Source organism: Syngnathus acus, chromosome 6, assembly GCF_901709675.1.
Source record: "Syngnathus acus chromosome 6, fSynAcu1.2, whole genome shotgun sequence".
NCBI classification, from domain to species: Eukaryota; Metazoa; Chordata; class Actinopteri; order Syngnathiformes; family Syngnathidae; genus Syngnathus; species Syngnathus acus.
In genome coordinates this window covers 13,598,333-13,611,992 of record NC_051092.1, presented here as the reverse complement: position 1 = coordinate 13,611,992, position 13,660 = coordinate 13,598,333, and the positions used below count along the sequence as shown (strand labels likewise).

At 43.4% G+C, this 13,660-nt stretch overlaps 1 protein-coding gene across 1 annotated transcript; it reads left to right on the top strand.

Moving 5' to 3' along the window:
* Positions 1-1,076: 1,076 nt before the first annotated feature.
* LOC119124461 (potassium/sodium hyperpolarization-activated cyclic nucleotide-gated channel 3-like) lies at positions 1,077-13,643 on the top strand. Its single transcript, XM_037254466.1, has 8 exons — positions 1,077-2,022; positions 5,802-6,225; positions 6,909-7,070; positions 7,261-7,479; positions 7,931-8,077; positions 8,566-8,806; positions 10,373-10,537; positions 10,675-13,643. Exons 1-8 carry the CDS (start codon positions 1,394-1,396, stop codon positions 12,144-12,146), a joined length of 3,459 nt encoding a protein of 1,152 aa, XP_037110361.1. The 5' UTR covers positions 1,077-1,393; the 3' UTR covers positions 12,147-13,643.
* Positions 13,644-13,660: the final 17 nt, after the last annotated feature.

Here is a 13,660-nt window from a genome sequence, read left to right as displayed (position 1 = left end):
GAGTGGTGAGCATGCATAGAGGAGCACACTTGTGCGGTTGTGGAGTAGACCTCAGTCCAACTTTGTTTAGACTTTCTATTTGCAAGGAGACAGCCCGCGTAAACTTGAATAAAGGAAAAACCCTTACAAGGGGTAACAACTTTCGCACACAGAATTGTGAGTTGATCTAAAAAGAAAAAAAAAAAAAAGCAATTTTTTGTTTTGTTTAAACCTTGAACTTTTTGGGATTAAACAGTTCGGCATAGCTTTATTGCTCACTTTCTCAGCTGCACTCTGGCAAACAGCTGTCCATGCAGCACACACATGGCACAGAATTAGATGATTAAAGATGGAGTGATCTGCTTAAATATGGAGGATTTGTTGGCCGTTTGTAAGGGACTCTATCCATTAAGTGGCACATGCCTAAAGCTGCACTAGGGCCAAATTAATCTTGCTCAATACAGTATTTTGAAATCCTAAATAAAAGAAAGAAATAAGCCTCTAATGCTTTGAGAAGTGATAATTAAAGTTACTTTTGGGCACTGCAAAATAATTTTGTTTTCATGATCGTTTACATTATTAATTAAAGGGGAGGGGCAATCTTTTGTCTAACATTTTAGTAATGCAGTGGAACCTCTAAAAAAAACATTGCAATCGTTGTCCATTACAGGATGCTGAACATTTCCTCCTAACAAATAATCGAGACAAAGTTAAACTAAAAGCTATTTTAAAGTGATGGTTTAACATTATTTAAATTTGTGATATAAAAAAAAAAAAAACTAAACAGGCAATATCACACTATATAGACTCAAAAATCGTTTTGAAAAATTATTCAGTGACTGGTTTGTTTTTCCAAAGTAAAACCATATTTTGCAAATGTCTTATTATAGGTGAAACAAAAGAAAAATCTGTGCTTTGTACATGAATTGATTGATGTGTCGCGAACAATATGTACCTTTGTTCAATAATAGTGGAGTAACCGTGCATATAGTGCTGATGGATGAGGGGCGTCAGGAAGCAGGTGCCATGTGCGTGCGTGCATGCGTGTCACCACCTTGTGCTGACAACGCGCATTTATCCTGTAGGGAGGTGGAGACCATGCTTTGTCATTGAGGAGCTCACCAGCAGTAGCAGCAGTCACATTCTTTTACTCCTCCCGCACGTCCGACGCTTAGCCCGCTGCATCCTGATGCCATCTCGTCTGCACGCTTTGGATCTTACACGCGTTTACCTGCTGCGGACGGACTTTGATTGTTGACGCATCTACCAATGTTTGGATTCGTTCTGGCGTGGCAACGCGAGGCACGTCCCAAGTGTCAAATCGGACCCGTCCTGCCCATGCGTCTCCTCAGTGTTTTCCAAATGCATGACACCTACATGATTCGCCCCCCTGCTGCTTCCCTCCCGTAAACAAATGGAAAGATTCCAGTCCTCCATGCGCAAGCGGCTCTACAGCCTGCCGCAAAACATTGGGCAAAGACCTTTTGCGGTGGACGAAGGAGACAGCGGCGACAAGGACACGAAGAGGAAAAGTATTCTGCTGAGACATTTGTCCTCTTTGTCTCCCGCAAGCAGTTGCAGGAGCATCGAGGGGGGCAGCAGGGATGCCGCCGGGAAGACCAACTTGAACGGGGACTGTCGCCGTTTTAGGGGCAGCGTCTCTTCCATCAGCGGGCGTCATTCGAACGGGTCAGATCCGGCGGAGCAGCGCTGCCTCATCCCGGAGGCGGACGGGGGTGCGGGGGACAATTCCTCCGGGGAGCGCGGCCCGGCAGCGGGGGGGCTGAGCGACGCGCCGCCCGGCCAGTCGTCGGTGTTCGACCAGACGAGTTTTATCAAGTTGGAAGGGACAGAGCAAATCATCCCCGAAGATGAGCGCCTCTACCAAGCAGGATTCATGCACCGACAGTTCGGGGCGATGCTCCAACCGGGAGTCAACAAGTTCTCACTGCGGATGTTGGGAAGTGAGAGGGCCGTGGAGCACGAGCGGGAACGCGTCAAATCTGCTGGATTCTGGATTATACACCCATACAGTGATTTTAGGTAATTCATGTGCAGTCGACCTGAAAGTTTTACACATCTTTTGGAATTACAAATTCATTTATTGACCCACCAGTGAGGCCCACATATCAGTTAATTCATCCAAAAGTGTATTAAAACTATGCAAATAGCTGAAAACAATGCTTTGCATTGTTTGAAATACTTAGAAAGGTGATTTTTATTATGCTTGTGCTTTTGTAGTACTTGTTCAGACTTGAAATTAGTAACATTTTAGAAACAATCCAATGCAGTCACTGCAAACCACAATATTCATTAACTTGTGCCAAAATAAACTAAACTTGGCTAGATATGTGGCCAAATTTCTGAAAATGACCTTCAACTAAGGATTTATCAATCACACACTGTAAAGGTCACTCTTGTGGAGAATCAATTTATATGTCTGCTAAATTAGCAGATTAGAATGCAAAATATCGGAAAAGCAAAATCAACTAAATTTTTCAAACAAATGTTTGGATAAATAAAAAATTATATTGCAATCCTGTATTATTGAGGCAGACACTTAATAGCATCTTGCCCACCATCCCCATCTTGCCCTATATCTGGAAACTCAGCCATCCTACGCTGTTGTACAACAATTCGCGTCACTGCTCTTTATTACCACTCATCTGAATTACACTTTTTTTTTTCTCATTTAGTGAGGCCAGTGGATTAGATTAGAGCGAATGCAGCAGGGGCTTGGAAATGGGGTAATCAAAATAGGGTAACATGACCATTCAAGATATTAGAAGCACACATCAGGCGGGATTATGACAGCACAATTAGTTTAATGGAGTGGAGATGTTGTGGATGGGGCGGGTGCCGCTCGCAACATGCTGACATAGACGGACGGACGGACAGAGTGACATTGGAATGGAATCAAGACAGCCAGATGTTTGCTCTTTGCTGTATACTAGGTGTCATGTCATCACGGTACTTTAGGACACGCCACCAAGTATTTTAAGTGCACACTGAATATTATATTTATGGTGGTTGCTGCTATACTGTTGTTTCCACTGAGATATAAATAGGCAGCCACAAAAGGAATTGCTTGTAACCGTCCTTAATGTTTAAATTCACTGCTAGTCGTTTTGGAGCAGGTGGACGTTTTTGACATCTTGGTAAGAGTAGATTCACGTCACAAGACTAGAAAGAAAAAAAAAAAAGATGTAAAATACATCAGTTTCTGCCAGTGGACTCAGAAAGTGGGCTGATCTCATATCAACAGCTCACAAATGTTCGCCAATCGGTCGGCAGAAGTTCGACAACAGTTTTTTATTTTTCTTGTCCTAAGGTAACATGTTCCCTTACGATGAGAAAAGTACAGGTGAACGTCTGTGAACATTTGTGACCTTGAACTGATCACTAGTGATGGGAAAATGAAGCTTCATGAACCAATTGTTGTATTCTTTGGCTCCTCTAGATAGCAATGTTGGTTTAAAGTGAGGATTTTAAGAAATGGCAAATCATTTCAGCTCTTCGGTGACCAGAGAGTGCCATCTAGAGGTCTAAGTAAACACAACAACGGGTTCATGAATCATCTTGAAGCTTCATTTGGCCATCATTACCGATCGCCACTTTGTAATGCGGGAAGATGGAAAACACAAACACCACAAAAGAAGGTCAGAACTGAGTCATCTGACCTTCGAACCCCGAATCTGACATTGCTGCATCTCCATTTTGTCGTCAACAAGTATAGTAGGCTCACCCGTCCCCATCTCGGCCGACTCCGCCGTGTGATGAATGGCTGCCATCTTTTATTATGACTGCAGTGGGTATATACAGCGGCAATACAGGTGTGTGTTAAGCCACAAAGCCCACGCAGGCTTTTGTGCTTCAGCTACGCTCTGGCAACAAGAGATAAGTATCTCCAGCACAAATGTTTTTCAGCTGTCCTGATTGATCTAAGCGCCTTTCACATTTTAAAGCCCTTTTTTTGTGTTCACTTTAACTCCTTTCTCTTTATGCTCTCGTGCCTTTTAACCGAGTTGCACTCCGACCCAAATCGTGCAAGATTCCTTTCCGGAGAGGTGCACATCACCCGCGACTGCGAGCTTTATTTTGACCCATGTGGCAGATTGCACCAGCTAGTTGCCTGATCTTTGTGGGTCGAATGCTGCGTGCACAGGAGAATCTGCAGAGGGGGAACGGTAATGCACTGTCCCCTGCACACTTTTTTTGTGGTCCAGCTGTTCCGTGTGCAGAGCTGTAATGCTAACTACTCAACATCTGGCTGATGGGAGCTGACTTGTGGAGTTGACATGGATTCCCAGGAGATAACGGTGGATTTAGCCAGAGAGGGGATGAGCAATTAGGACCACTGTGTCACCGCAACAGGCAGATGAAGAGAGCAATGCTAATGCTTTCTTTAACACATTACCTCAAACACTATTTCATTTCACATCTGATGAAACTTACCAAACAATTCCTTTCGTGTCCCTAAAATTCTTCCATTATCATCATTACGGATCAATTTACTGCAATCATAAGCGTCCCAAGCTGCTTACATTTATTCAACCATGGATTACATTGACACGTGTTGACAGGATGGGGAAAGCCTAATCTCATCAGCTCTGTTTAAAGTGAATCCTCCGTTGATCAATGTTCATCCGTCGTGAAACAACTTGGTCTTGAGGATCCATTGAATAATGCGCTCTCACATGTCACAATTACCTTTGGGGCTGTGGAGGCGTTTGATTTGTTCTTGATTTGTTCTCACTGCTTGCTGGTGCAGGTGCATAGATCGATTCGAGGTTAATTAGTTCTCTCAGATGGATTGCACGTGCCGTCACATAGTCACGTGCTCTAGATTGTATTTAGGAAAAGGGGGACAGATTATTGCCGTGCTTTAGATTGAAATCACGTCATGGTAGACTTTTATAAAAGGTCCTTCATACATCAGCTACTTCAAGGAGAAATTTAATGCAGCATGCAAAAACAAAGACGATCTAGATATGATGATTAAAATCAATTGGTCACGCAGCTCGAGATGGAACAGCGAGCGCACCGGTGCTGATTCCTGAGCATTGAGTCAGGTGTGAAAATCAATATTTTCTTATGAGCAAATCAGATGGACTTTTAGTCTCCATCCTTGTGCCCTGAAGCACAATGTTGGACAAAAATAGAGGCAGCATGTCCTCAGAGGTATCCAGCAGAACAGCATGCAATTTGTGTCTGCCTAACCCGCGACAACTCGGCATCTCACAATGCCCTGAGCATCTGACACTTCCTGGTTGAGAAGAACCTCACCATGATGAAGCAATTTCTATTTTTACCCAGCCTAGCTTTGTGTTTTTTACTTTATTCCCAAGTTTGAGAACATAATGAATGGGACAACTTTGTTGACCTTGACAGGGTTAGGTTTGAAAAAATATCTTTTGTGACACCGTCCTGGAACTTTTCTGGCACATCTCTTATGTCAGATGTGTTTTCAGTTACTGTAAAGTAAAGTAAAGTAAATTTGTGATTTTCATTATGTTAGGATGAAAACTTTTCAGGCCATTTTTGTGAGACTTCTTTTTTTTTAATAAAGGTTGGAAAACATTGAATGATATGACAATGTTCCATTCATTGTATTTTTTGTGCCTCATGTCGTAAAAAAATTAAGACCTTGGCTCCGCTACAAAAGTATTATCTCATTTATAATTTTGCATTTATAATGAATGGTATTTAAATTTTAAAAAATACTTATCACTGAAAAAAAGTTTGACTTATTTTTTTTTTTTCCAAGCTCCAACTAATCCATTGTGTACAAATGTTTTTTTTCTTTTTTCTGTATGTTATAGATTCTACTGGGATCTGACCATGCTGCTTCTGATGGTGGGAAACCTCATCATCATCCCTGTGGGCATCACCTTCTTCAAGGACGAGCACACGCCGCCCTGGATCGTCTTCAACGTGGTCTCGGATACCTTCTTCCTTATGGACCTGGTCCTCAACTTTCGCACGGGTATCGTCAAAGAGGACAACACAGAGATCGTTCTTGACCCGCAAAAGATCAAGATCAAATACCTGAAGAGCTGGTTTGTGGTGGATTTCATCTCTTCTATACCCGTGGACTACATCTTTCTCATCGTAGAGACTCGCATTGACTCTGAATTTTACAAGACTGCGCGAGCCCTGCGGATTGTACGCTTCACCAAAATTCTCAGTCTGCTGCGCCTGCTGCGCCTCTCCAGACTCATCCGCTACATCCACCAGTGGGAGGAGGTATATTTAACACAGACTCTAATGAGTGATAAACTGTATTTAGCCTCAGCTAGCAATTAGTTAGTTACTCACAGCGGCGCCATAAGGGAAGGAAAATTGATGGTCGTGATTGACCGGGTCCAGAGAAAAAAAGTCTTTTCACTTTGCAACATTGAGCTGGTAGGGTGAGATTGTTTTCTGAGACTCCAAATAAAAAAAAAAAAATCTGTAAAAATCCTCACTTCACTTTGCACATCTACCAGTGCAATGATAAGTCTCATAAAGCGCATTTCCTTCATTTAAGATGTATGATTTTTTCATATAGCACACACTGCAGTGTTATTATATAATTGTTAGTAAATTAGAACAAAAAAATTCGACACACATTTGTCCACAATGAGTTATTTAACATTGATACTCACCAACACTAATTTATGTACAATGATGTCAGGCTAGATTCTTCGTGGTATAGTAACAGTGGCGGCAGGTTATTATGTAATATTGGAATAGCCTTTTGTTCTCTATAAAAGATTAAGAGCACTATAGGACAACTGTGGCCATCAGCACACAGAGAACAGAACAGACTCCATTTTGCAAATCCTCTCATTGCATGAGTGAGAATTCAAATTTCATAGATTTATTTACGGTACATAGTCATCAAATTTTTTTCACATCCATTAATGTTGATAATCTGTGTCTGTCAGGTTTTCCATATGACCTATGACCTGGCCAGCGCCATGGTGCGTATCATGAACCTGATTGGTATGATGCTGCTGCTGTGTCACTGGGATGGCTGTCTGCAGTTTCTGGTTCCCATGCTGCAGGACTTCCCTCCTGATTGTTGGGTCACTCGAAATAAGATGGTGGTATGTTTTTATTCACACACAAACCACAGAAAACAAAAATGATCCTGATAGGTCGTCATTTGCCACCTGAGAATAAATTTGTGAATGTAGGTCAAGGCTTCTGTTGACATCTCTGCCTTTCCCGTCCACCACCGCATGCAATGAATCAGGATATCAGTAAATGTTCTTTCTGCTCATTTTCCCCCTCCAGAATGACACATGGGGTCAGCAATATTCTTACGCCCTCTTCAAAGCCATGAGCCACATGCTGTGCATCGGTTACGGGCTGTATCCGCCAATCGGAATGGCCGACGTGTGGCTTACCATCCTCAGCATGATTGTGGGCGCAACCTGTTTTGCCATGTTTGTAGGGCATGCCACTGCCCTCATTCAGTCGCTGGACTCCTCCAGGAGGCAGTACCAAGAAAAGGTAAGGCCGGTATTTGTCAAAAACAGCAAATATTGAGGTTAGATGTGACAGACAGTGTCATAAAAGGCGACAGGAATTTCAGTTCTTGCAACAAAGACAGCCTGAGTGCTGGCATATCTAAAGCAGGACAAAAACAAAACCTAGGTTGCATCCACCGTCCATTTTGCGGCGAGGGTACATTGCTGAAGGACACAGTTGTTAATAACATTAGCCGCAGCCTGCAGAGCACAACTGCAGATGGGGCAGAGGACCAAACCTACGCAGTGGAGAGGTTTCACAGATGGCCTGACAGTTGAGGCACATGACAGTCAAACCCTGAGCCAACGCATCAAACGGATGAATTAATCTATTACATTTGACATGACATTGGATTTTGCCTTCATTATGAAATACTTTGCCTTCTGAAGAAATTGCTGACTTTTGTCTCATCGTTTTTGGATTGCGTTCGCAGTACAAACAGGTGGAGCAGTACATGTCCTTCCACAAACTTCCCGCAGATATGCGGCAGAGAATCCACGATTACTACGAGCACCGCTACCAAGGGAAGATGTTTGATGAGGAGAGCATTTTGGAGGAGCTGAATGAACCACTGAGAGAGGTCAGAAGTAATCTGCTTTGGGGATTTTTACCTCCAGTATAAATGCTATTGGGTCATAAATATGTTGATTACATTGGAAATGTAATCAAATCAAATGTAAAGCCTCGTTCACTTTAACCGCCACTGACTGGCTTGATCTTTTAAACGTCATTTAATTTTTGTGGAAGTGTACAAAAAAAAAATATATATGATTGAATTATTTCTCTTTGTGGCCCCGGAATAAATAAAAAAAAAACGATGATCGTAATAGGTCTAAATGGCCGACGCATAATCAAGCTCTATCTTTTCAGCATAATGTTTATAGTCATGTAATCTGATTAGTAAATGCCGGAGACTCGTTAATCGAGCGATTCTGACCACGCGGCTTTCATAATAATTGCAACTCATCAACTGTGCAAATGTCTCACAGATGTTACAAAGTGTGCCATTCCATATTCTTAAGTAACAGCAAATAATTTGTCCTGCATTACTCGTCACCACCCTCGCAGGAGATCATCAACTTCAACTGCCGTAAACTGGTAGCCTCCATGCCTCTGTTTGCCAACGCCGATCCCAACTTCGTCACCTCCATGTTGACCAAACTACGCTTCGAGGTCTTCCAGCCGGGCGATTACATCATCAGAGAGGGAACCATCGGCAAGAAAATGTACTTCATCCAACACGGGGTCGTCAGCGTCCTGACCAAAAACAGCCAAGACACCAAGCTATCGGACGGCTCTTATTTCGGAGGTAACACAATGGCCCGTTTAATGCATACTAATATAAGCCGTGGCTGGCGGCGGCTCACTGATGTGAAGAAGTGGTAATAGTCTGCCTTGTTTTGATTTATTTTGCTCAGGCACTCAGCAGATTAACTTCCACGCTATTGCGGCTCGGAAAAATTGTCCACATCATCTCCTTAAAAGGGGCTCGGGACAAAGAGCGGTGGAGATTGTTTGTTTGCTTCCATCTGTGGGGTTTCCCCATTTTTAACAAATTATTTAGGCTATAGCTGAATTGTGTTTTATCAATGATAATTTAGGCTATTTTATTAGAATTTTTTTTTTCCTGAAGCCTATTTGACATTTGACAAACCGAATAAGTCCGTGCTTAGCTTAGCTTTTTGGGGTGAGTACATGTCGCCGGAGATGAAATTGCAAAGTGAAGGGAAAATGTGTTAGGACAAACACATAGACGATAAATTTGTCAGCAGTCCCATGTGTTCACATGACTAAAATAGAATTAAATCAATAAACAGGACACCAAAGTGAGAGCATGAGAGACACTGTGTGATTGTGTATCCACAATATCCTCAATATGTCTGCCCTCAAAAATATGTCTTTTTTTTTTTTTCTTTTCCAAATGGCGCTTAATTTATTTTTTCTGATCTGGCACGACAGATTAGGTCAGGACAAACTGTAAGCTGCAGAAATTGCATTAAGTGCTCCATCTGTGGAGTTCATACAACGCTCTAACCCTGACTGAAACCACTCTGTTTTATTTTAGTTTCAGGAATGAGGAAAAAAAAAGTTCAATATTTATACATTTTTAAAAATGTATTTATTTATTTATTTATTTATTTATCCATCCTTTTTAGAATAATTGTTCCTAAAATTTTATTTACATTTTGAATTGAATTGAAATTTCATATTTTCAGCGCTATAAATTGCTCTGGGTTATCTATGTCACACCAGTCAACCAATGTAGAAAAAAAAAATAAAAAAATATATATATATATCGGTCTAGAGTGTATTTATGTACAGTCCTATTTTGGGGGGGGAATTTTTACTTTTTTTTTTGACACGAACAGAGACCAAAAAGAGAAGAGTTGACTCCCACTCGAAATCAGGCAATACAAGGAAAGAAAATTGTTTAAGCGCAAGCTGCCTATTGGTTTAGACTTAAGTGTGTAGGCTGCGTTTGGAATTTAATGGCAAGGGAGTGCACTCTATAGCTCCAACCCACACACTCTCGTGTTGGCAAATACGTTTTGCATGCTTTAGCCTACAGACGACCCGGTTTCAATTTGAAATTAAGCTAATTGCTCTTGGCCAAAATCCAAGACTACAGGGAGGAAGAATTTATGAGTACGTCATTTTACATTTATGTTTTATGTTAAGGACCCTGGTGGACATAATTAATGCACCAAAGTATTTGCCAAACGAAAGTCAACACGATTAGGGGTCGAAGAATTTAGATGTCTCAGTATCAGTTATCAGACCAGCCAAACTTTTATTTATAGTTTGGAAAATATGATACTTGCTTTGCATTTTGACCTCTGTAAATAATGAATAATTCTTCCCGCCCTTCCTGCAGAGATCTGCCTCTTAACCCGAGGCAGAAGGACCGCTAGTGTGCGAGCAGAAAATTACTGCCGCCTCTATTCTCTTTCGGTGGACAACTTCAACGAGGTTCTGGAGGAGTATCCCATGATGAGGAGAGCATTTGAGACAGTGGCCCTCGACCGGCTTGACCGTATTGGTAAGACCTTTTGGGAATAAAAATTCCACCTCATTTATATCATGTGGCTAATTTTGAGGCTACTGTCACTAGCATATACATTGATGTTACTTTGTGGTAAAGCATTCGCACATTTTTCTACCTCTTCTTGACTACAGGGAAGAGGAACTCCGTTCTTCAGCATAAAGTCCAACATCACCAAAGTTCCGGCACGTTAAACCTTCAAGAGAACGAGATTATCCAAAGGATAGTGCAGCATGACCGCGATATGGCGCAGTGCACGCGGCTAATCCAGAGCAGCAACGCGCAGATCTTAAACATTCCCCCTTCGCCCTCGTCACCCACCCCAGTCATCTGGGCCCCTCTTGTTCAGGCTCCGCTCCAAGCCGCTGCCGCCACGACGCCGTTGGCGCTGGCTTTGGCTCACCACGCCCAACTGCCCCCCATCCTCTTTCATCATCCTCTCATCCCTGGCCCCCTAAAAGACCCCATCAGCCAGCCAAGAAGAACCTATCCTGGAGTGCTGTCATCTAGCATCTGCGGGTCAGTGCCCAGTTCTCCCGTGATTTCCACTAAATTCCGCGCCGAGGTTGAAACTCCCATTCTGGCCTCTGTCAGAGCATCACATCTCTCCACGGGGCCCTCGCCCACTGTGACGTCCCAGCCCGTCTTCACCAGCAGTCTGCAGCCCCTGGTCCCTCCCACTCTGACCGCCCACCATCACCCCCACTCGGACTTGGCCTCGGTATTCCGCGTCAACCAGGCCGGCGTCTCCTACACTTGCGCCGCTCAGCTCCATCCGCAACCTTTCCACGGAGCCATGAGCACCCCGCCTCACTCGGTCGGTTTGCTCCAGCAGGGAGACACGGCGAGACTCGCCGGGAGGTTCCCAGCCCCCTCCTCTTGCGCTATAAGTCCTCTGATCTCCAGTTCTGTCAGCCCGATTCTAAGCCAGCTCCAGCAGAGCTCTCACGCCATCACGCAGCAGATGGGGTCATGTCATGGCAGCACAGGCAGAATCACCGGCGCTCTGAACTTGCCCCATTTCCCCATTATCACCAGCACACAGTCTTCCGGTAGAACATCCGGGGCCGCCGCGTCTTTGGCGCAGCACAGCCTGGCTGGCCTCCATTCGGTTTTCCTGCCGCAGGTTCTTCCCGAGCAATCCGCCCTCGCTTCCCTGACCCAGTACGGCTCGGCGGAAGCATCGCCTTGCTATACTCCTCCCCTCCACAGTCCCAGTTTACAGAGCCCTGTGAAGGGAAGGACAGTTTACCAAAGCGAGCCTCCCAAGCCCAAGAACTCTCACAGCCCCCTTACCGTTCAGACCTCGTGCACCATCAGGGAGAGTAATGACTCACCAGCCGAGCTCTTCACACAGGAAATAAAGACCATCTCAGGCTCTTACGGCTCTTTACATCGCACACAAGACCGATTTCAGGCTATCGCATCCGAGGATGCAACAAGCTCCTCCCCCTCGCTTGTCGCAGCCAGTAAACCCCAGGTCACAATTCCAGGTCACGCCACTACTGTTACCTGGACGTATGCAGGACTCGAACCTCAGAACCAGTTTCTAGCTGTAAATTCGAATATGTTAGAGAGCCAAAACAAACTTCCCTCAAGTTTGTGAGGCTGAATACATTCCATCTCTTCATCCCTTTTTCCGCCACATTGCTCCTTTAATCATAGGAAGTTGGGATTCATATCTAATTGCAGATTTCCATCACAGAATGTTTGGATCACTGGTAATGACGGACTATTTCCAGAGCATTCTTTTCTTTCAAATAGAGTCATAAAAGCTCATTTGATGGGCATATAGCACCTCATGAAAATAGGAATTTATCAAGCTATGTCTACCATATACACAAAATGTGATGATTTCAGCTGTTTCATCCAGTTTTCCCTCTTTACCTTTTATCGTCACTTATTTACAGCTTTGTCAAGTTTCATGAAATCTGAAAATATTGTCTTTAAAAAAAAAAAAGTTTCCCCATCTTCTCAGCTATGAAGTTACACTTAAGAAAACTTGAGGGGCGCCTGTGCTCTTTGGTGGTTTTCAGACATTGTGTTCAAGTTGTTCACGCTGGATGTTGGACTTCTCCAAGGATTTATCAAATTCACAAATGAACTTTCTAGGTTGGTGATCAGAGGAATTCATTTGTGGGTGACTTTTCAGGGTTTTATGGGGAAATTTACAACCAAGATGAAGAAAAAGTACCTCTAATATGGAGGCCATGGTTAGAAAAGATGACTTCTGTCTTCGAAGTTGTTTCAGCAATATTGCACAGCCGAACGGGGCACCCAAATCTGATCATAATTGTAAAACTAGTGAATGTAATGTTTGTCTTCCCGGATGGATCACGTTAAGTGAACAAAAAGCTTATCCCGAGTGATCTCGGAATTATGGCTCTCACTTCTCTGTCCTATTGCAATCTTTTTCTGAGGACAGTTGTGATACCAAAGCCATTTTTTTTTGTATATCCAACTCTTGTCTTTTAAGGCCATGAGCGAGTACTGTGAATCAAAGCACTTCAGTCGGATCGTGTTCATTGTTCGGATGCAGTAAGCAGAGCGACACGGCACACGCGAATGTTTCTTGCACCAATCAAAGGGCTAAAAGCAATTACTTGTACATGTGATAAACAAGAAACGCCGATGCGACACATTTACCTCTTTTCATCGTGTCTCATCAAATCAAAAAACACCGAGAGTATCCTCAATCCTGTTGTGTTAATCAGTACATGTTTCTTAGTCGCACCTCGCCGTGTCTCGGCATCCTCGGAGTTGTTTGGTCGTCGCTTTGTGGATCTCCACGATGAGTTCTGCTGCGACTGGGTCAAGCAGCCTCTGCCGGTGGGCTCGATCAATCCCTCATTACTATTCTCCTCCGAGCCCACAACAGCAGAGGCAGCTTGACTAGAAGGTTGCCGTGGGTTGCAAGGTGTGCATTTTCATAGGAAGGACGCGCATCTATTTCTATATACGTAGTCATTGTTATATTTGTTGCCTTTGCGATTTGAGGATTCCATCTCCTACCTGCATGTACCGCTAACATACTGTATGTTAGCTCTATTTTATTATTTTAGGTTATGGGATTCAATGCAATAAATGATTATCTGCTCAATGATGCTTGTTCTTACTGTT

What these genes read in the sequence shown, in the direction of transcription:
- LOC119124461 (XM_037254466.1), top strand. Translation starts at nt 1,394, where the DNA reads ATGGAAAGATTCCAGTCCTCCATGCGCAAGCGGCTCTACAGCCTGCCG. An exon ending in CACCCATACAGTGATTTTAG is followed by an intron (nt 2,023 to 5,801) that starts GTAATTCATGTG and finishes TGTATGTTATAG; the next exon opens with ATTCTACTGGGATCTGACCA. An exon ending in CGACCGGCTTGACCGTATTG is followed by an intron (nt 10,538 to 10,674) that starts GTAAGACCTTTT and finishes TCTTGACTACAG; the next exon opens with GGAAGAGGAACTCCGTTCTT.